Genomic DNA, 22,522 nt, shown 5'->3' on the forward strand with positions numbered 1-22,522 from the left:
ACAAACATTGGAGGGACACTTTTAGAGGCCAGTGGTGTCAAAAGCTTCAGTGAAGCATTTGGCGAATTGGCAGTGTAGGGAGCCATGTCCCTCGCCACCATTGATGATTTATCATAACATTATACACTTTTGACTAAGTAATAGCAATGACACCACAAATATGTTCATGTAGGTAGCATCCATCCAATTCAACACAAAGAAAGTGCAGGACATTCTTCACTGTTAAACACCAATAAAAAGATCTTTAAGTACCACTGTCTCAAACAAACTGTTGTACTCCCCCCTTCAATGTCCTGTTCAGATTTGCAAACAATATGTCAACAACACAACCTGATTACAACCAGTACTCAGACACAACCAAGGATGAGGTGATTCTCAGGTGAAGTAGAGAAATCAACATGTAGCAGTATATGTAGAAGCGTACCAAAAATCAGGTGACACCAAAGAAAAAACAAACAAGTATAAATCGGAAGTCGGTCCTAAACGAGTTGCGACGGGGAATGCGATGGATCAAACCTGGTCACTGTGGGACCAGGAATTCACTGATAACATAGGTTTTTGACAAGGCAAAGTCAGCATCATTTTCCCCAAAAGTGCAGTGCAAAGTATTACAAAACGAAGCGACGGAAAATACTGATATTTGTCGGCACGAAACATGAACTTATTCTAATTCTGAGCTAATTCTACGGCTTTATCAGCAGCTTCATCCAAACTGTCAAAAGGAATTATTTTCAGTTGGGATTCTTGAATCATCCTAGAAGCGATGAACATGGGTATTGATCAGGGGTACCAAACGAAAACACACCGTTTTGCCTCCACCTCTTTTGTACCCTTGAGCCTAACGACTAGTGGTATGCCTACAGAGAGTTCTTTGGTAGCTCTGATCACTCCTTCTGCAATGTAGTCACATCTCATGATACCTCCGAAAATGTTGATGAAAATGCTCTTGACTTTTGGATCACCCAAGAGAATCTCGAAAGCTTTCTTTACCGTATCGGGGGTAGCACCCCTAGTACAGTAGTTATCAGTATTGTGTATATTCATTGACAAGAGTGTGTTAATGCCTACCCTCCAACATCCAGAAAATTAGCTGGATTCCCGCCATGCAGTGACAGAACATCCATAGTCGCCATGGCCAGGCCAGCACCGTTGACTAAACACCCGATACTACCATCCAACTTGATAAAGTTGAGATTTGCTTGCTGGGCCTCCACTTCAGAGGGCTCTTCCTGGGAAATGTCGCGCAATTTGAAAATATCCTTTTGTCGAAACTCTGCGTTATCATCAAAAGCCAATTTGGCATCCATACTAGGGTATATTAAATGTGTGACTAGCTTTGAAAACGCAAGACAAGCACACACCATAGTATCTGACCATCGACTGTCTCTGTCATGGGATTAATCTCTATTTGAGTTGCATCCTTGTCTTTGAAAATCTTATAGAGGTTTATAAATATATCAGCTGCCTGCTTTTTAGCACGAGGAGCCTTGATCCCGATCTTGTCTGCAATATTGAGTGCATCATCCTTATTGATACCTTGTTCATAGTCAATGGAGGTCACAACCACTGCTCCAGGATCTTTCTCTGCGACTTCCTCGATGTTCATGCCGCCACGACTTGACGCGATGAGAATGGGTCCTTGAGACACACGGTCGTTGAGCACTGCTACATAGTACTCATGAGAGGACTCATGCCGCTCAGCAAACATAACCTAAAGATATACAAATCAGTGTAATCTTCGTCTGTATTATTAAGAAACAAACATACAGCGTTGCAAATTCTGCCACCAGCGCCAGTTTGTTTAGTAATGAGCTTGGAACCGATCATCCTGCTGGCATATTCTCTTGCTTGCTCAGGACTGAAATGAGTCAGCCGCCTAGTTAACGCAGCGTCCATAATGATCCTAACCTGTTAATGTAATGTACGCCCCCTTGTAATCCGGTTTCAAACTTGCCCTTTCCACGACCACCAGCTAGAACCTGAGCCTTGATGACAAGTGGAGTATTGCCTATGCACCCATAAAAGATGGCAAACATGTTCGACCGGAACACTTACCGAACCCCTGGGCTACATCGTAGGCCTCTTCTGGTGACTTGGCAACAACACTCTTGGGAGTCGAAACGCCATACTATAGATGAGAATATGAGTGTTAAGAAATAAGGTATTCTGACATGACAAGACCCCACTGAATTCAGAATTTTCATCGACTGGTACTCATGTAAGGACAAGAAACGTTTCTGGACCGTGGATGCAACCTGGAAATACACTGGTAACAAAAGCCAAGCATGCGACACAATTTCTACTTACGCATGCCCTAGAACTGGCCCCTTTCAATATCGAAAACATTGAAAAATCTGCTGTCAACCGTTCAGTAAAATGTCGGAAATCTGGGAGTCCTTCCAGGAAAAATGCTACTTAGATGCCACATCATACTTGCATTACCAGGCGGAGTTGATATGCGGACATCGAAGTCAATCTAACTGTTCTTACAGATCCCGACGCCATACAGGCCCTGAAAATACACAATGTCGGCCGAACCTCGACCCAGTATCTTTGAATACCTGACCTGCAACAACTCTGGTGTCTACTAGACTGACTTTACAAACACTGGCCTGGATGGGACACTACCAACAACATATAAACACAGGACTTTCAAGATATTCTAGTACATAGCCAATCCTTACAATACCAATTATGTACCTGTTCACCACTTTTTCTGTCAATGCTTTAAATACATTACTGCTACCACCGTGCTGATGTTCCAGGTAAAAGAAAGGCCCGTTATTTGACTGTAATTTTAAAAAAATAGTCAGATCCCAGCCCATATGCACCAACAGTGATTGCTACAGTACACAATCTTCAGACCTTCAACTTTCTTTCTCACTTTGAACACTTGTGCCATGTGGCACTTTCCTTTATTTTCAAACTCCACTTGTACTTTAATTTTCTCATGCTATACAGCTTCCTTGTATTTTCAGTTACAGCTCTCTCACATGGTGGGGCTGGTCACAAGTGTTGTGCCCTACAACATTATCAGCCACCCCCTTTATCAACTGTATAGTACACATGTACAAATACCCTGTAGTAGTATATATACCCCAATAGATCAAGGAGACTCCTCAGCAAGTCCTCTTGTTGTCTACCAACAACTAACCTGGTCCCTAAGGTAGTCAACCGACTCACCCAACTCTGCTTGGGTTTGTTGTGCACTAGTGTATAAAAACTGTAGTTGTTACAGTAATTGTTTAACATTCAGTAAAGAAGGAGTTGCCACTGACTCTCTGTAACGACCAAGAGTTTCTTACTTTGGCGCACAACTCAGACAAGCATAAGAGAGAAGAGAAGAAGGGATCACCCCCTAAGGTTTCAATGGGTTTGTTGTGCTAGACAACAGGAGGACTCACTGAGTCCCTCCCCATGTATTGCTTCTGTATATATACTAAAATACATGGGGTACTGTACAGTTGTAAATAAAGTTTAAAGTCCGATGTCTAGCATGTGACCGGTCACATGATGAGTCTAGACACTGGTCAGGTGTTGTGTCACATGACTGGTCATGTGACTATGAAAGGTCCGAAAATGTAAAGTAAAGTAAATGGTCATGTGACTTGGAAAAATAAAAAGTATAAGTACAAAAAAGTGAAGTGTAAGTAGGTGCTGGTACGTCAATTGTAACACTCTCAGACAGTATTGTCAATGGTAGGATTGTAAAAGAGAATGTCACACCGTGAAAGGGGGTCGAAATAGTAACCAAGGTTCTTTCATGTACAACTTGGACCTGGGTTTTGTTTCCAGCTCTCCCCCCAATCACCTTGCCTCCATATATTCTAAAAGATGGTTAGCTTTTTCACTGTAGAGTTGAAAGATTATTGATGTACTTACCAACAACCTCATCAACCTTGAAAGATCATAATCTGAGGAGACTCCATGTTATCAACATGAGAGAACTGGAAGACTCAATTACATAATTAATTGTGCATGTCTCCAATTTGTAGGAATACCAATTTAGTGGTATATTTAGCACTGGTTTTTCATAATTGAGTACTATTTGTTAGCTTGTTTGTATAAGTCATCTTTAAATTTTTGACTTACAAGCCAACAGGATTTTCAGATAAATGGAAGCTTCATAATATTGGCTATCACATGTTAGTCAAAGGCGTCAAGCATAGACCCATCTAATCTTGGCTCCAGATTCCAGTAGACAGTCGTCAAATCTGAGGCAAAAAAACATGTAAGATTTGCATATGCAGTTGTACCTACTAGGATTGGGTGCATTTTGATTTTGTAGAGAAGGGGGTAGGTCTACTCTGTACCACAAAGTGTAGTGTAGAAGTGCTTAATGAACAACAACCAGGAATTTCTTGAGCTCAAGTCCTTTAAGGATAAGGACAATAACCAGGCTAGCTGTGACTGTTCTGGATGCTTGTTCTCTGGCAGTACTACACATGCTAAACTTTTGTCTGTGTCCAAATCAGAAGATGAAGGGCTCTCATCTTAAGATCCCCCACTCCAGCTCAAGCAGACATGTAGACTCAAAAACAGACTTGAGGGGCAAGAGCTTGCCCCAAAAATGCTAAATATATTGGCAGCCATTTGTGCAGAAGGCATAAATCTCCCACTTTTTCTCAATGCTCTCAGTTGGGGAGGTGACACCACTTGTCATACCAATGACTCTATCTGCTACAGCCGCACATCTCTTCTTATGAGTGAAGAGTTACCCCAAATCTTCCTGCACTGACACAAGCCACCACAAAACCATATCAAGGGCAAATGTGTGGCAGGTGCATGCTGTATATTGTAAGGACCATTTTATTATTTTCTTATCTTCTCTATGTCTTGGTTCTCAAACACTTTTCCCATTACACCTCTAGCTCTAGGGCTAGAGGTATTGTTTGCTATTTTACTTCTCATAGCCCTCACAGGCTTTCTCAACCATCACTACCACTTTATATCACAGATCAGAGACTGGGCATCACTCCCAGCTAGCCAGCACAATGGGTAGGGACTGGTAGTAGGCATCTTGCCAACCAGCTCCAAGCCCCATCAGTGCCTGGATATACTAATAGACACTTTAGCCAGGATCATACCTCATCATGAGGATACGGTTCCTGAACATGCATGACAACACCTATTATTAGTACAACTCTCTCACCTGCTGATTAATCATTCAAAGTTGTACAATAGTTATTCCTTTTTCTTATTGGTTAATTTATTCCTCAGATTACTTTTTGTTTATACCTTTTTCGATCTGAGGGACGGACGGTTAGCTATATAAACCCTACACATCTCATGTATAGTTCTTTAGCTTTCTATTACTTGCTTTACCCGCTTTACTCCTCAACCAAAATCCTTGAGTTTACTCCCAAGTCCTCTACTTGCTATATTTACTAGCATCTGTTGACCTCAAGCTCATTGAACCTCTTACTCCCTGCAAGTGCAGTCGGAGACGGGTATTGATTTTGTTATAGTTTAACGTTGCCTCACATATATTGGACAGCTTTGCGGCACAATGTGTCAGAAACTCAGTTGAATATAAAATGAACACCTTGCTCCTTATTTCGTTTCACCACCAGAGGAGCTATCCTGACAATATTTAATTTTGAAGCATTAATAGAAAAGGTTAAAAACAGTGCATCAGTCTTAGTCTTATGAAGCATCTTAGATGGAACAACATATTCAGCTAAGCAGTGTGCACGCAACACACACAAGGATCCTGATATGGTATGTGCGGGTCTTATCCGGTGCCACAATTTGAACCCTTATCCAATCTCTAACCTTCCAAATCTTATCTCATTATATGACCTTACTGTCACATAATTATTATGATAGCAGTATTTATCTTATCTTGTCACATGACCTTATAAGTCACCTGACCAATTCTAGACTATGACACAGTACATCAGTCAGCGCCTCATGGCTGACCTTCAGAAACATATATATATCACCACCCAAGTACATACATTCTCTAGTTGTTGATTACCTCTCAACATCACTATTTGACGCTACTTGTTTGATTTGAGACTTGCACCTCCGTTAACTCGGCATAAGGTGTAGGAATCTAACATCCAGTTAGAAACGGCTAATGTCAGACAAATAGGTAAAACTTCACCTCATTTCACAAGCTCAGTACACACGGTCACACCACTGTGCACAAATCACTGAATTGTGGGCCATATACCTGAAGGAATGTGGGTTGTCGGCACGTGCATTTGATGCTCTTCATGCTCTTGGCATTGTGATGAGCCACAAATGGACAGCAAATACTTATGTAGAGTTATCATCCTGTGCTATGCAGGAAGTGGGGGCTAAAATTCAATGGTCACCATGGATTGTATCCCGTGACAATGTCAACATACCTATGTGAGTGTTCTCATAGCAACTGCACAACAAGAGTCACTTCATGAGTGGCTGTGCTGCAACAGTGTGGATTCTTCCAAATGAGGCCACACTTCCACCTGGAGCCAACCACAAGTTCCAGATCCATTGTGCTGAGGTTTCTTATATGTCAGTATACTGTGAGCTGGCAAACTAGACAAGAGTAAATTAATAATATGTTTCTATAGTGTTTGCATAATTGTTACTCACATATTAACTGGCTTGCTAAAGCTAAGGCAGTTAACCATGTGATGCAATGTAAGTGGCTATGTAGATAGATTTGTAATCAAGAAAACAGAAACCAGGTGAAGTTCTATGTATGATTGTTCTGTTCTCCAACATATACAAGATCCTTTTGCACATCAAAGGATAAAAAATCAGTACATCTCCCATGTAATATCAGTCTTGTTGGACTCCCCTGGATTTCTGGACTATCCCCATTGCAATGATAAAAATTTACAATCACCACCACCTGTTGAAGAATTACCTTGTGGGCCAGAACAAGTTGTGAAGCAATATATACTCTGCACAGCTGATATTGAAGAGGCAAGCTATGAGGGAAATGATAAAGTTATTGCTGAATGGTTCCATCAGCTAGGAATAGACAGTGAGGCAGAGAAAAATACTTGGACCAAGCAAGTAATACCATGGATTGGCAATCAAATGACAGTAAACAGGCTGCGGGGACTTTTTAGGCATAAACACAAAGATTTCAACTCTTTTGAACATATGGACTACATGATTCTAGTCTTTGGATGGCTTCACCTTGTTAAGGCCTTTTCTATCTTGCTGCACAAACAATATCTTGGAACATTAGCAGGTATTAGAGGACTTCAACAAGCATTTGACTTACTTGCATGGATAAGGCTACAAAAAATGGAGACTAAAGGGTCTTTTTGGCACCATCTTGATGAGGCTTTATGACATATAAGAAGCACATCGTAATAAAACTAAGTGAAACTCAGCCGCTGCCCGAGAGGCTATAAAAATGACTTTATTATTTACCTAACTGAAACTACTAATAAACCTAAGTGAAACTCAGCCGCTGCCCGAGAGGCTATAGAAACGACTGAGGTATTCCTATACTAAACCCCCTACTACTTATAGTCGGAGGTGCTACTCACTACAGTATAACAACTCCTAGGAGTACAATTGTGCTCCTAGGAGGACAATGGTTACTCCATGGAGTGGTGGCTATGCTCCATGGAGAACAATGGCTGCTTTGGCAGAGACCGGGTTTATCCAGTTTTGTCACTCCCACTCGAGTGCAACCGTAGTCCCATAGCTTTAGAGAATTTCCAGTGTTTTTTGTGAGTGAGGGGTTTAGTGAGAATGTCTGTAACCATATCTCCTGTAGGAACGTATCTGATTACTGCCTCTCCCCTTGATACTAAGTCATCTTGGATGAAATGATATTTGCGTTGAATATGTTTTGTGCGAGCACGGAACTGCGGATCTCGTGTAAGAATGATAGCTGCTTGATTGTCACAGTGCAATCTTGTAGGTCCATTTTGAGCATGTCCAATTTCTTCAAAAAATGTCCGAAGCCATGCAAGGTGTTGCCCAGCATTGCTCAATCCAATGTACTCTGACTCCGTGGAGGATAGAGCGACCATGGTTTGTCTTTTGCTTGTCCAGGAGATTGCTCCTCGGATAGTGATAAAGACAAACCCTGATGTTGATCGAGATGTGTCTGGGTCTCCAGACCAATCTGCATCTGAATATCCATAGAAATCCATGTCCATGGAGACATCTGTGCCATCATATCGTAGTTCCATGTCCCTGGTTGCTTTCAGATATCGGAGGACACATTTTGCAGCTTCCCAGTGATGGCTCCTTGGAGCTGAGCTATGCCTGCTTAGTATTCCAACAACGTAGGCAATGTCTGGGCGGGTTCCGAGCATGGCATACATGAGGGAGCCTACACTTGAGAGGTATGACACTTGACGCCCTTCAATATGCATCTCGTGTTGCACAATATCTTCCCCTGGAGCATTTGCAAGGTGTTTTGATCCATGGGCCATTGGTGTCCATACTGGTTTGCAGTTCTTCATTCCAGTACGCTCCAGGACTGTGTCAATGTATTGGCGTTGCAATAGGGATATTGTTTTGTTTGAACAATCACATTGGATTTCTATTCCGAGGATGTATTTTGCTTCTCCAAGGTCCCGCATTTTGAATATGGATTCGAGTTTGGCTTTTGTGATATCCATGAATTTTTGGGATGAAGCTCCTAGGAGGAGGTCATCTACATAGACAACAACAAAGCATATTTGTTTGTTGTCCCAGAATACATAGAAACATGTTTCTGCATTTAGTCTTGTGAAACCGAGCTCCTGGAGCTTGCGATCAAAAGTTTTGTTCCATGTACAACCAGCTTGTTTTAACCCGTAGATGGATTTCTTCAATCTCCAGCAGTATCCAGGTTGGATAGGAACACCCCCTGGAGGAAGCATGTACAGTTCTTCTTCAAGTTCTCCATTGAGATAAGCTGTGGATACGTCCATTTGATCAGGTTCTAGGTCGTACTTTGCTGCCAGGGCTAGAATAATTCGGATTGACTCTAAGTTTGCAACCGGAGCAAAAACCTCCTGGTAATCAATCCCCTCCCTTTGAGTAAAACCTTGTGCAACAATCCGGAGTTTGTATCTCTCAATGTTTCCATTTTGATCAAACTTGATCCGGAACACAGGGTTTGATGTGATGGGTTTTACTCCCTTCGGAAGTGGAACAGTGTCATATACTGCATTAGTATTGAGACTTAGGAGTTCCTCCTCCAAGGCAGACTTCCATAATTCTCCATCCGGACGTGATAAGGCTTCCTTTAGTGTCCTTGGAAGGTCTGTGATAGATGGACCGGTACTTGCTATTCCAGCAAAGAATGTCTCCTCTGTATCAGATGTTTCTTCATGAACCTCAGGAGTGTTAGGTTTCTCCATGGAGTTGTCATGCTGCTCTTTTTGAGACTGTTCCTCATCTAGAGTCCTTTGATAATCTCGGTTTTTGTCTGCAGGACGGGTCTGGCAACTGCTTCTGCGTAATCCTAGGACTTCAGCAGGCATGACTGCTCTTTTAGGAACTTGTGCAAGTACTCCAGGGAGTAGACGCATTTGTGTATTTGTTGCCCCACTCACTCCTGAAGGTGTTGAATCACTCCTCGGAGGTGTTGGATAACTCCTTGGAGGTGTTGTATGCCTTCCAGAAGCTGATCCAATAGACAGGCTGTCTAGCTGTATTCGGACTTTTTCCACATCAGCTGGCTGTATGTTGAGGGGCTGTCCTCCCACTGACTGTAACTCTACTTTGGCTTTCCTTGCAGGCGACCAGGTATATATGTGATTCATGAGAGTAATCATCTGTGATTGTCAGCATGTATTGTTTGTCCTCCCACTGACTGTAACTCTACTTTGGCTTTCCGTTCTGAAGATGGCCAGTGTTCAGGTCTTGGTTGTAGAGACTGTTGTGGTGGGTGTCTTAGCTGATCAGGTGCTCCCACTGCTCTTGGAACGTCTCCACGGAGGTATTTCCCCACTGCTCTTGGAACATCTTCATGCTGATATGGTTCCATTGCTTGTGGAACATCTCATTGGAGATGTGGTTCCATTTGCAATTCATTTAGATCTCGGATCCGAGGGTCAGGATTATCCTCTTCCAATGTTTTTTGGTCTGGATAGTGAGCATTCTCTGGAATGAGTCCCTCCCACTGATCTGTGCTAGTGTCTGTGTTCCAGGGAGCAGTGTCATCCTTTTGTACCTTTCCGGATTCATTGAATATGACATGCCGACTGGAAAACACAATCCGTTTTTCTGTGTCTAGGAGTTTGTAGGCTTGCTTTCCATGTGTGTAGCCAATCATTATGGCTTTGCGCCCCTTGGAGTAAAACTTCCCTTGCCTTTTGTCTTTCGGAATCAAGGCATATGCTTGGCATCCAAAAGGGCGAAACAAAGTTGGATCAACTCTCCTTTTAAACAGTATTTCATATGGGGTCTTTCCATGGAGTCCTGATGCTGGGCTGCATGCTGTGATATATGCAGCTGTTTGCATGGCATCTACCCAAAATGACTTTGGGAGCTTGGAATCATGGAGCATAGTGGTTGCTAATGTAGCCAATGTCTGATTCATGCGTTCTGCAATGCCATTTTGTCCCGGAGTATCTGCAGCTGTAGTTTCTTGGATGACACCATCTCCTCAGAGTTCATTTTTGAATGCATTGCCAGTATATTCTCCTCCCCCATCACTCCGGAGGAATTCTGTGTACAGTGGAGTGAAGTTTTCTTCTCCCAAATGAGTCCGGAAGAATGTTTGGACATCTTCTTTCCATTGCTTGTATCATTCCAGTGCTTCACTTTTATGTTTTAGGAAATATATCCATGGAAATTTGGAGAAATCATCTACAATGATAATCCAGTACCGAAAACCCTCCCTGGAAGTTGGTTTGATTGGTCCTCCAACATCTGTGTGCACAATTTGTATGGGGCGCTTGGCTCGGTTTCCTCCAGTGGACTTGAAAGGTAATTTCTTCATCTTTCCTAAAGCACAAGGTTCACAAAACTCCGGGGTTCCGGTAAGGGTGTCTACGTCCTGGAGCTGTCCTTTTGTAACCATTTGTTGCAAGCAGTCTATTCCAATGTGTCCCATTCTCCTGTGCAATAAATTTACATCTACTGCTGCAAAAGCTGACTCCGGGTTGATTTCAGGTTTTGCTTGGATGTGATAAAGTCCTCCCTTGTGTAATGCAGTGAGGATAAGTTCCTCCTTTTTCCGAACTTCACAAGCATTTGACCCTGCTGGAAAAAGTGTTGATAACCCCGTTTTGGACAATTTGTGGACAGAGACGAGTGCTAACGTGAAATTTGGCACAAGTAAGACATTTGACAGTGCAATATTGTAGTCCTTTTTGCCAACAGTTGCTTGTAGGATTACTGTTCCAATGCCAATGGCATTTACAGAGGATTCATCCCCAAAACTGATTGTCCTCAGAGGATGCAGAACATGGTATGTTCCTGGCTCAAACCAGGAGCGGTGAGGGACCATGTAGGATGTTGCTCCAGAGTCAATAACAATTGTTGTTTTGGTCTTATTGGGTTCCGACACAAGGTAAGCTTGAATGCGTTTAGCAAGGGGCTTGGAAATATGTACATGATCCAATGCAATATGACTCTGTTCCTCCTCGGAGTCAGATTCAGATGATTGCTCGGCTGTATTTGCCTTTTCCTTCTCTTTTCCTTTATCGTTGTGTATTTCCTTTCCCTTCTTCCTTTGACCTTTTTCAGCTGACTGAAGTGTTCGACACTCCGAGGTGTTGTGTGATTTGGCTTTGTGGAAGTTACACCATTTCTCCTCGGATTTGAGTGCTGATTCAGAACCTCCAGGGGCCTTCCCTGACTGTCGTGCAACTTCTGCAGTGATCCAGATCTCAACTGCATCAAAGGTAAGTTTATTTTCTTCAATCGTGTTGATTACTGATGACTGAAATATTTGCCATTCAGGAGTGCATGGGAGAGATTGGAGAAGAGCAAAAGCCATGAGTTTGGTATCAACTCCTAGTTTTATTCCGGAGAGGTGTGAATCAATTGTCCGGATTTTCGCAATGTGGTCTGGATAGGTGATGTCCCATCCCAGGACAATTTGGTGAGTTGCTGGAATGAATAGAAGGCCGAGGCAATGTTGGATGTTTGATGGAGTGAGACAAGTTTATCAAATAACTCCTTGGAGCTGGTGAGGTCTCCAGTCCTCATTAGGAGGGCATCAGAGATGTGGTCCTGGATGATTCCATGTGCCTTCTCATCCTTTAGTATCCAGGTGATCTCAGGATCCTCCGAGGAGGTAGGTTTTCCTGGTGAGGGCTTAAGCTCCTCTCCAGTAACAACCCGGAGAACTTTTTCCCGATGTAGCTTTGAGATGATCCGGAGTTTCCATATCTGAAAATTGTTGGGTCCAGTGAGAACTGGACATGCGGATGTATCACATGCTGTGGTCATGGTTCCGAGGTTGCCGTTTCAAATAAGAATCATTTCCTGCGTAGCTTTTGCGCACCAGGGCTCATAACCTAATAAACCTAAGTGAAACTCAGCCGCTGCCCGAGAGGCTATAGAAACGACTGAAGTATTCCTATACTAAACCCCCTACTACTTATAGTCAGAGGTGCTACTCGCTACAGTATAATGACTCCTAGGAGTACAATTGTGCTCCTAGGAGAACAATGGTTACTCCATGGAGTGGTGGCTATGCTCCATGGAGAACAATGGCTGCTTTGGCAGAGACCGGGTTTATCCGGTTTTGTCACATGTTCCTCACAGTACAATTGCTCTCCCTGCCTTCCAGTCTGAATATGACCACGAGTATGTCAAAAGGCAGATTAGTCCCGTACATGTAATGCCAGAGGAGCCTGTTGATTTTCCTCCTCTTACCAGTGCAGGGTTGAAAAAAACTATTATTCAAGAATGGCAAAATCTCATGTCCTTTGATGCATAGAAATGTCAGCCTTGCGCAGTATGTTGTTGAAGTTGTGTTGATTCAGAATTCAGTCATGTACATGCTAGTATGCTATCCCTTGAACTACTGTAGAATGCATGCCTTCCTCTGTGCACATTACCTTCAAACTATAACTTTCATGCATACAACAAAGCCCTTTTGGACTATAGAGCACTTGAGGATCTTCAAAAAACCAGCTATATGAAAATATGTGGGCCTTGTCATCACTCCCTTGTAGAAAAACAGAAACAACCTCTGGATAGCCTCACCAACTTTCATTATCATAGCATTCCAGAACTCCCTCCTGATATATGTGGTTGCTGGGATAACACAACTTTGTAAGAGTTTCTCATGCAAGTGCTACTAAGCTGTCTTATCTCTTTGCTCACAAAGCTTATACTAAGACATTTGCTTCAAATACTGCTATGTCCCAAAAATATATCTGTGGTAATGTTGCTGTTATGCCACAGAATTCCGTGAAATTGTGCAAAGTACTCCCTCCTGACAAAAACAAAATAGCGGATGCCATGTGCGCCTTGTTCATTGGCAGAAAAGTTAAACCAACTAGGGAAAACATGATGTCTCTGTGTCCTGTTCTCATTTCTAAACAATGTGTTCAGAGGCTGATTGAATTCCTTGTACAGCACAACTCATGGTACTCATCTGCTGGCATATCAATGAGTGTCACAAATCTAGACGCTCTTTATCCTGAGAGTGATAATGCCGTAGATGAAGCTGTTCCCGCTGGTGTACAAATTTGCCTGCGATGAAATGTTGGGACGTGGAAGATGGCTGGATGATAGATATCTCAATTGGCAACCAAATGGTCGGGATATGGAGTGTTTTCTCGTGGTTTCGAGCTGACTTATTTGGCTAGGATTGATAATGCCGTAGATGAAGCTGTTCCCGCTGGTGTACAAATTTGCCACATGGATAATGTCCAAGGTGCAGATGCAGCAACGGCCAGCTATGATAATCTGCGTGAATTCCACAACACTCTTACAGATGTCATTACTCCAGGTCATAATCTTGTAATGGATGCTGTTGGGTACACCTTGGGTGATAACACTCCTCAGAATCATAAGTTGATGAAAGCCCAAGTGCTTGCTTGTGTTCTCGACGGTGGCAAGTTTGTGGAATGCAGGTGTCTTCTGAGTTCCTCAATGATAGCAATCCTGGCTTCTTAATGTACCTCTTCCCACACCTCAATCCTTGGGGAATAGCAGGTTTCAACGAATCCAATTGTTGCCCTGATCAGAAAATATTGTTCGAACAACAGTTGCGGAACTTACTGCAACAGCATGATTCTCCCTTCCAAAAAGATCCCAGGTTTGTGTACATATGTTGGAACATCTTACAGAAAAGAGAGGTTAATAAAAGTACGTTGTTCACTGTCAGTGCTTGTGAACGTGACACAATTGTGGAGGAAGTGCACGAGATCGCTCCTGACTTGACAGCAATGATTGCGCAATGGGAACATTCACCTGGAGCAAAACCGTCAACTAGGCAGGAAAAAAGAACAATGAAGGTTCTCAACCACTTTAAATATGTAGCCAGGGAGCTCAAAGGAAGTTTTGGGTATAAATTCTATTGCACACACACTGCAAAACCCACACATTCCTGGCAACATCACAGGTCCAATAATTGTGATGGAAAACGCGGCACAGGAGAACCTCCAAAACACCAAACAATGCTTCAACCTCACGGACCTTGCACAAACAATTTGGTGGTATCACGCAAGTGGGAACACAGTGACAGACATTTGTACGGAACAAAGACTCCATCAAATGCTAATGAACCTAACTTGATATAATGTACAATCCTCACTTGTATTGAATCCATTTCAATTCCTGTTTAAACTGTTCCAACTGTGATCAGACTCAGCCGGGTCCAGGTCTGCCCAAAGGGCAATGTTTATTTTATTTGCTGTTGTAATAGCCATATATAATAATTTTCACCATGTCAGCCATTACTTTATTTGTAAGACACTAATATAGTTGGCAGAAATCTCCCAAGATTGATGATGTCCACAGCGACCTCTTGTTGCACCGCATTATCTTAACAGTAGTACTTTATGGCGATTAGTCACGATACCAGTAAGCAAGGCTCACTTCCCATTGCGCGTCTCAGTCTTGGAATACTCATCCAGTGCTCGGCAAAACGCTTGTTTGCCCAGTGGTAGAAGGGTAGCGGGCATTGATCGTTTTTTCCAGGTGTGGTCCCTTTCAAGTGGAGTAACACTACATAGAACATAAAGTAAGCCCGAGTATCCGTCGAATCCGAGTACAAGTTACACACAAGATTTCCGTCACAGCTAAATGCCACGGTGGAAAGCCGTGTAGTTCAAGGGCTCTCTGGCATGGAGGATCCATATGGTGCACAACGATAAAATCAAGAGAAGGCACTCCTGTCTGACCTTTGAAGCGGCATTAGTGGAGATGTATAAAGATGACACCTCCAACTTACTCTCGAGTATATAGTCTAGCTCATCTGTAGATAGCTGAAATTTATGCTTTACGGGTGTCACTTTCTGGGACTGCTGGCTTCGAGCAAGCAAGCAGGCTGCAGATGCTATAGCGGGCTTGGATGACGTCGGTGAAACAAGGCGAATAGTCAAAGGATTAGGACACGAGGAGCTCCCAATATTTTGATGGCCATCAACGACAGCATTGGTAGGTTCAGCTTGGAGCTTCTGCTGCAAATGATGCTTCTTTGTGACCTCCTTGCGACCGCCAGTTGGAAACCATGAGGTATTTTGTGATGATCGCATTGCAGCGAAATCAAGCCGGAGCCTGGCGATGCCAGGCGAGATACGCATTGATCGTAAAGTGTTTAAGGGATAGCTTGAAGATAAGTTTCGGGATGGTTTCACTGTTTTTCGTACACTTGCAGAATTCTTCATAAGAATGCCTAATAATAGATCGTTAACATATTACATCGCCTCGTCTGATGTTATTCCATGCCTTTGCTGTCATAAACAGTGAGATCCAGAATTCCAACTTCGTGACACCATACGGCAGCATTGTCTATAGATTGCAATAATGTGTCAGTGGCGGCCTCGACATCTATCTCCTCGTCGACCACAAGTATGATGCCCAAATGGGCTGGGAATAACTCGCGATGAGCGCTGAGGGGTTTCGGTGGCGCTGACAACTGAGTATACAGGAATGAGATCACCCCATTATATATGCGATAGATACCATGGAAAATGTAAAGTGTCAGTAAAGACAGCATTGGCAATGTCTTTTTGCTGAGCATCAGGCCCAGTGAGAAGTCGATAAGTACAAAGCCATAGAAATCCATACGAAAATCAACTCACGTGGGATTTGTCCGGCGTGAAAGTTTCGGGAATTACCTTGCAAGGTCATATGCTGGGTGACTTGCGCCACAAAAGTGTCAAAAATAATAGAGACAAATAATTCACGGATGTTTACTATTGTATCGACCCACTGTATTGTTGTTTTGTCTTGTCAGAGACAACAGCATTTCTAACCTCGCATCCTCGATTTTCAGGTCCTCGGAAGGATGTGTTGTGACCAAATTTTTGTCGAAATCTCTTAGAAGGTGTATGTCTTTACTTTCTTTGCTTCGTGATAGAGCTACATATGCTCTGAATTTTGAAACCTGGAATGAAGGAGTTTTTCCTATGTCCACTATTACACAGTTCAGCGTTTGTCCTTGTGATTTGAAATCAGTGAAGGATGCTGTGGGTGTTAACGCATACTGTGTTCTTCTGATTTTTCTGTGTGGTTTGATGTAGAAAATGCTTTTGCTTGGAAAAAGAGGGATTATTCAAGGTGGAAGACCAGGAAAATTTATGCTTGGTGAGTTGAAAGGCTTGTACAAGACTGATAATGGTAAATAATGATTCACAGTAGACATTGTAGACTTGTCTCTTGGATCAAGTATGATATCAGTTATCTTGCCTCTTGATCTGTTTGCTTGCTCGTTCACAGGTGATATGTTTTTTGTTATCATTATATCCATTCCTATAGCTAATTCATGTTTTGAGGCAAGGTTCTCTGTTGCTTCTAGTGCAAGTCCAACAATGGCAAAGTGATCTAGCATATCAAGTGATCCTGAAGCAGGCATGTCGATAGCCAAAAAATTGAAGTCTATTTCCCACTGTGGTTACCATGTTTTTCAATTGCGCATTTATTCCACCTTTTCCACACACTATTCTGCGGGGTTATCAAAATAGAATTGTTCCAAGGTGAAGCATCAAAGTCTGGAATGTCGCATGTGTCATTGGTTAAAACTAAGGATTGCAGAAAATTAACGTCAATTTTGGTGCATTCTCCTGTACTTGCTCTGTTCAATAGTTCGCTCCAATTCTTGTCTTTGATTCTCATTTGTTGATGGAGAGTTATTACAGTGGTGAACTACAAAAACCATTCCCTTTGTTGGAATAGTCAAGGTCAAAGCCTGTTAGCCTTATTAGACAACACATGTCATGAGTTGACATTAGTACAAGGGCTGGTAGCTCAGTTGGTTAGAGCACCGCCATATATAGGCAGAGGTCCTGGGTTCAATCCCCGGCTGGTCCACTTTGCTTTTATGCACTCCCTGTGGTCAGGTGGCTATGTGAGGTCACATGGCTAAATCCAATACCCTTCCCAACGCACATGTGGAGTTAGGCGGTTTTTGTGCATATAACAATTTATGGATATTACCAACAGGTGAAAACTGATGAAAATCACCCATGAGTATGGTGTTTATTCCACCAAATAGAATTGTGGCATCCGGCCCTCCTTGATCAGATTTTACATGTCCAATGATCTGGCTGAGCAATCAAAGCTGCTCTGTGGTGAGCATGCTCATTTTGTTGATCACCAACCATACAATTGGTTTTACGTTGTTTTTGTGTTTGTTTCCAGATTGTTTTGTTGGTGAAGTCAACCACTTTTTGCTTTTAGGGCTACCTTGTGCTGGCAATGCTGCCCAAGAATGTAAGGTAGACCCATTTATCAGGCTTGCGGCTACATTTGTTAAAGCCATTTTGGTGAAAGGGTGTTTTGCACCTATATTTTGTGATGTTTTGGAGATTGTGTTTAACATTGTGGTTTTTCCTGTTCCACCTTGGCTGTTTATAATCATCAATAGTTGTGCTGTTTTTGTGCTATTCAAATAAGATTGAACAATATTGATTATTATTTCATGTGCCATGCGTTGTTCACTGTTGAGTTGTTGTAGGTGTTCAACTTCCCTTTGTTTGGTGTTTGGTGGATGAAGACTGAATACACTTGGTTTGACTTGATTTTTTTTTGATAATAGATCATATTTTGTCCATTGTCTTTGCTCAAAAAATCTTCTTCATCATTGTCTGATTGATTTAGATTTATAATGTCTTTCCATTTCTCTATGTGCTCTATCAGGTCTGTAATATATTAGTCTTCTATTTTTCTTTACAAATTGATGATGATTTCTTACCTATTTTTGCAGTTGTACAGGGGATATTGTATGTTGTGTTGCATGCACAATCAAGAAATATTCCAATGTCTTCAGCAATATTTATGGTGCATTATGTGTATAAATTTTCAGCTGTTGTTCCTTTTTCTGCCATTGCAAGTTTGATATTGTGTTCTGCTATTGATTGTACGACTTCTTCAGTTTTTTCATATTTTTCTTTGTCCTCATTGTCTGAAATAACATTCATGGCAGCCCCCATCATATCAGAAGTTGTTTTATTCGCTACTGAAGAGCAATCGTGATAGGATTGAATATTCTCGACGATTTTCTCCAATATATTTTCCATAAAATTTGAAAAACTTTCTTCGAGACTTTGACCTTCTTTTACTATTTCCTGTAGTTTTCTCCATGGTTGTAACAACACTAAGATTGACGCACATTACAAAGGATAAGTTTCAATTTTGTTGGCATTTGGGAATTGTTGTCCTGGGAAGTATGGCATTGTTTCATGATTTTTGTTTTGAATGATTCTGCATCATCCATGATGGCCGCTCTCTTCCTTGTATGTAACCCTAATACTCAATGATTGGTTTATTTGCTTGGATCCTTCTTTTTGGACGCATGGTTGTCCGTTATAAGTGTTCAGAAAGAAATTGAGATAGCAGTAGTTTTCTAATTCATCACCTCTATCTATATACAGTATTTTTTTCAATTGGTCATGTGTACAAAGATGCCTGTCTATGATTTCTCTTTGGACTTCTTCACTTTTATGACTCTGTTAAAAGTAAGTTTCAAGTAGCATTTTATATTGATCATCATTCACATGTCTTTCCTGTGTTGATAGATGAAACATCTTTTGAATATGAGATACAATAGTATCCCATGTAACAACCAAGAGTTAGTTACTCTGGTGCACACAGAACACACTTTAAGGAAGATGATGAAGGAGTGGTTACCCCTTGAGCTGCAGAGAGTTTGTTGGTATACAACAGGAGGACTGGCTGAGGAGTCTCCTGGATCTATTTGGGTATATATACTACTTACAGGGTTGTTTGTACATGTGTACTATACAGTTGATAGAGACAGTGGCTGATGATGTCATGGGGCCTAGCCCACATGGCCAGCTCTACTGTGTGAGAGAGTTGTGTCTAAAATAAGAAGAAAGGCAACATGGCGCAAGAAGGAGGAGTTTGGACAAAAGGGGAAGTGCCGCGTGGCACCATGTGTGAAAGCTAAAGTTACAAGGTTGAAGCGGAGAATGAAAGTAAAGGAAAGGTCCGAAAATTGTGTTATCGTAACATCCCAATGAATAGTCTCAAAATGGTGAGAGACATAACAATCTCCCCATCCCATCAAGTAACTAACCACTTCATGAGCACTGAACTCTTGCTTGCAACTCAGAGTATTTGCACAATGTTGTAGCATATTTTTATTTGCATGTTGTAAGTTGGAGTTATGTTTCTCTTTGCCTTTATGGAAAGCTAATGTTTTTGCCAGTAACACAGTTAAATTTGATGATTGTCATTGTTTTTTGGCCACATAGTGGGTGATGTACCATGCAATATTCTTTGTATCCACCCCGTTGAGCATGATTTTAATATTGTGATTAGATCTAATGCATTGCAGTATTTCAGGATTCCATGCGTTGAGGTACACCCATAATTGCTTTGATCCCCAGTTCCTTTTTTCATCTGCCCAGTCTTGAGAGGCTAATTGCAAAGGAGCTTGTCATTTGCAAATGAAATTACCATCTACAATTTTTTCACATCCTTTTCCACATTTGTGTACTTGAACACTTTTGCTAATAGTGCATTCTGTTTGCTTCGACAGCATATCATAATTTTCAGTGACTGGATGGAGTGGTAAACTGAACATGGGATTGATTGCTTTGCTTTGTTTATTCAAGTCATTTTGTTCTAGTCCATCAATGTGAGAATGAATTGTTTGACCTATGAAATCAATAATTTTTTCTCAAAAATCTTCATTTTGTAGCATTTCTTTCATCTGTGATGCTGGGGGCGAGCCAGTTAACCATATCATCATATGCAAATGAAGTGTTCCACGTCCTTGTGCCTCAATTGTCCCAAGAAACACTTCAACTTTGCCAAATATGCCTTTTTGCCTTCTAATTTTTTGTTGTTATATCCTTTGAACCCAAGTAGTGTTTCAATGACAATTTGGATTATTCAATGGAAAAACTGGGCAGCTTCATATGGATCATTTGCTATTAACTGGGATCTTGTAGTGGGATTAGGTCCTATACTGGCAATGAAATCATCCAAATTTACTTCCATGCCTGCAAGTACTTGAGCAATTGGATTATACGTATCCAAAGGATTCAACGTTAACCAAAGTGTGGGAGGACTTTTCATGATAGTGAATCCCCAGACATGTGCCCATAATTTTATTCTCAACTCATCTGTTCCTACCACTTTTGCTCTGATGGTTGACAGATGCCGCTTTAGAGATTTTATAACTGGGTTTGATATGAGTTTCTTTTGACTCTCTTCAGTATTTGCAACAGCAAAGTTTTTGACTTTTGAAGATTGGATTTCCTGCTTGTTTTGGATAAATGTATCTTTGTTCAGCTGCAAACAAGCTGATCGACAGATTTGACATAATTGAATAACTCCAAATGCTTGGAACATGAGTTGATGGTTGGTACAAAATCTTTTGTCTGCATATTGCAAAGCCCATGAAATGTGTCGTTCATATGTTACAGGCCTCTTTGTATTTGTTTCCAATCCTCCTTTGCCATATGGGAATAACTATGGAAAAGTTCCGACCAAGTGATTTGGATTTTCTGCATATCCTTTGAAGTACCTTTCCTCTTCATCTTGCCTAGGATATTTGTTTACAAATTCCAAACCTTGTTTAACAGCTAACAGCAAAACTAACTTATTTAATGTCTCTGGATACATTTGCTAATGCATGTGCAAGTATTTTGTTTTCCTGAATATCACTTGCACACACATTAACAACGCCAAGAGATTGCAATGGTATATCATTTTCTATATTTTAATGTCATTTCATTTGTAAAAATAATACATCATCTTGACTAACCTTGATTTTTTACATTAGTATTAACTTCATTAACTTCATTTTCTTCAATATCTCTTATACCTCCTACTTCAAAAAGGTCTGTCTTTACGTTAAATTTATCCTTTTTTTGTTTTGTATACTTACCTTGCTCTTCCAGAACATAATTATCTCGCTCAATCTCTAAAAGGTCCATGTCCTCTGAGTAACAAACAATGCCTATTATTTCTTCGGGTATGTTGTTTTCAGGTAACATTGCCAATTTTTCAGGACTGATTTCGATATCGGCATAAATAGGATTATTTTGCCAAAGGAATTTTCATATGCTTTTCTTTGGACCAACAGTGGTAACCCCCACAGGGGGAAAATATCAAATTTTCCTTGAAAAAAATGCTGATAAAATTGTATCTAAAGACAAATTAAGCACCCCTTTTTTCTCCAGATAAAATGGTAATAAAATTCAAAACTATTACTTGAATTTCTCCCTCTTATCTTAGGATGTAGCCACAAAAAACATTGGACCTAGAATTATCATTTTTCTCACATTAAAATGTTATATGTATTGTCAGATTATTTCAATTGCTCAAAAGTTTTTATTGAAATCTTTGCACAGTCAAGTTGGTGACTAAATGACAACTCAATTTATAATTTATCTCAGCATAACAATGTAGATCTTCTCCTTCTTTCTTTACAATTTTTCTCTCCTCCAAATTTAGACTTTTTCTTCAAAGAAAATGTAAATAAAATATTGACTAGAATAAAAAGGTAAGCAGACAAAACAGGTTAAATGTAGAACTGATTATTTTGTGATGTTGTACTGTGAAAAATATACATGTTACTAGGCCAAAGTTTTTTGAATTTTATTAACCCAAGGATCTAGCAATCATTGAATTAACATTCAAAATTTACTTCCTTTTTTCTTTCTTTTTACACATATTTTGCTTCAAGTTTTCCCTTCAGTTTAACAGCCTTCTAATTTGATGAAAAAAACATTATATGATGTTTTTTGTGGCTACATCCTAAGATAAGAGGGAGAAATTCAAGTAATAGTTTTGAATTTTATTACCATTTTATCTGGAGAAAAAAGGGGTGTTTACTTTGTCTTTAGATACAATTTTATCAGCATTTGTTTTAAGGAAAAATTGATATTTTCCCCCTGTGCCCTATGGTTGAACATAATGTTGAAGGTTTATGTGGCAAGATTGGATCGGCTATACTGTTGAG

General features: G+C 41.0%; 6 protein-coding genes across 6 annotated transcripts; 2 read left to right on the plus strand and 4 right to left on the minus strand.

Moving 5' to 3' along the window:
- Positions 1–555: 555 nt before the first annotated feature.
- Positions 556–2,426, minus strand: SERLADRAFT_454874 (uncharacterized protein; the record flags this gene model as incomplete). Its single annotated transcript, XM_007312401.1, has 9 exons — positions 556–754; positions 806–1,009; positions 1,069–1,308; positions 1,362–1,711; positions 1,768–1,858; positions 1,909–2,008; positions 2,056–2,128; positions 2,187–2,255; positions 2,308–2,426. The coding sequence occupies 9 exons, from the start codon at positions 2,344–2,346 to the stop codon at positions 667–669; spliced, it is 1,254 nt and encodes a 417-aa protein (XP_007312463.1).
- Positions 2,427–6,238: 3,812 nt separating this feature from the next.
- Positions 6,239–7,306, plus strand: SERLADRAFT_364521 (uncharacterized protein; the record flags this gene model as incomplete). Its single annotated transcript, XM_007312402.1, has 3 exons — positions 6,239–6,360; positions 6,744–7,195; positions 7,242–7,306. 3 exons carry the CDS (start codon positions 6,239–6,241, stop codon positions 7,304–7,306), a joined length of 639 nt encoding a protein of 212 aa, XP_007312464.1.
- A 4,619-nt stretch (positions 7,307–11,925) lies between these two features.
- On the minus strand, positions 11,926–12,357 carry SERLADRAFT_432153 (uncharacterized protein; the record flags this gene model as incomplete). Its single annotated transcript, XM_007312403.1, has 1 exon — positions 11,926–12,357. The coding sequence occupies one exon, from the start codon at positions 12,355–12,357 to the stop codon at positions 11,926–11,928; it is 432 nt and encodes a 143-aa protein (XP_007312465.1).
- A 1,527-nt stretch (positions 12,358–13,884) lies between these two features.
- On the plus strand, positions 13,885–14,393 carry SERLADRAFT_454880 (uncharacterized protein; the record flags this gene model as incomplete). The annotated part of the gene is made up of 3 exons (XM_007312404.1): positions 13,885–13,994; positions 14,074–14,179; positions 14,249–14,393. The coding sequence occupies 3 exons, from the start codon at positions 13,989–13,991 to the stop codon at positions 14,302–14,304; spliced, it is 168 nt and encodes a 55-aa protein (XP_007312466.1).
- Positions 14,394–14,720: 327 nt separating this feature from the next.
- Positions 14,721–16,185, minus strand: SERLADRAFT_454882 (uncharacterized protein; the record flags this gene model as incomplete). Its single annotated transcript, XM_007312405.1, has 5 exons — positions 14,721–15,090; positions 15,149–15,266; positions 15,317–15,760; positions 15,814–16,100; positions 16,170–16,185. 4 exons carry the CDS (start codon positions 16,082–16,084, stop codon positions 14,958–14,960), a joined length of 966 nt encoding a protein of 321 aa, XP_007312467.1.
- Positions 16,186–20,445: 4,260 nt separating this feature from the next.
- SERLADRAFT_404691 (uncharacterized protein) lies at positions 20,446–21,554 on the minus strand (the record flags this gene model as incomplete). The annotated part of the gene is made up of 4 exons (XM_007312406.1): positions 20,446–20,847; positions 21,233–21,270; positions 21,323–21,400; positions 21,446–21,554. 4 exons carry the CDS (start codon positions 21,552–21,554, stop codon positions 20,446–20,448), a joined length of 627 nt encoding a protein of 208 aa, XP_007312468.1.
- Between the last annotated feature and the right edge of the window lie 968 nt (positions 21,555–22,522).

Source organism: Serpula lacrymans (assembly GCF_000218685.1).
Source record: "Serpula lacrymans var. lacrymans S7.9 unplaced genomic scaffold SERLAscaffold_1, whole genome shotgun sequence".
Lineage (NCBI taxonomy): Eukaryota > Fungi > Basidiomycota > Agaricomycetes > Boletales > Serpulaceae > Serpula > Serpula lacrymans.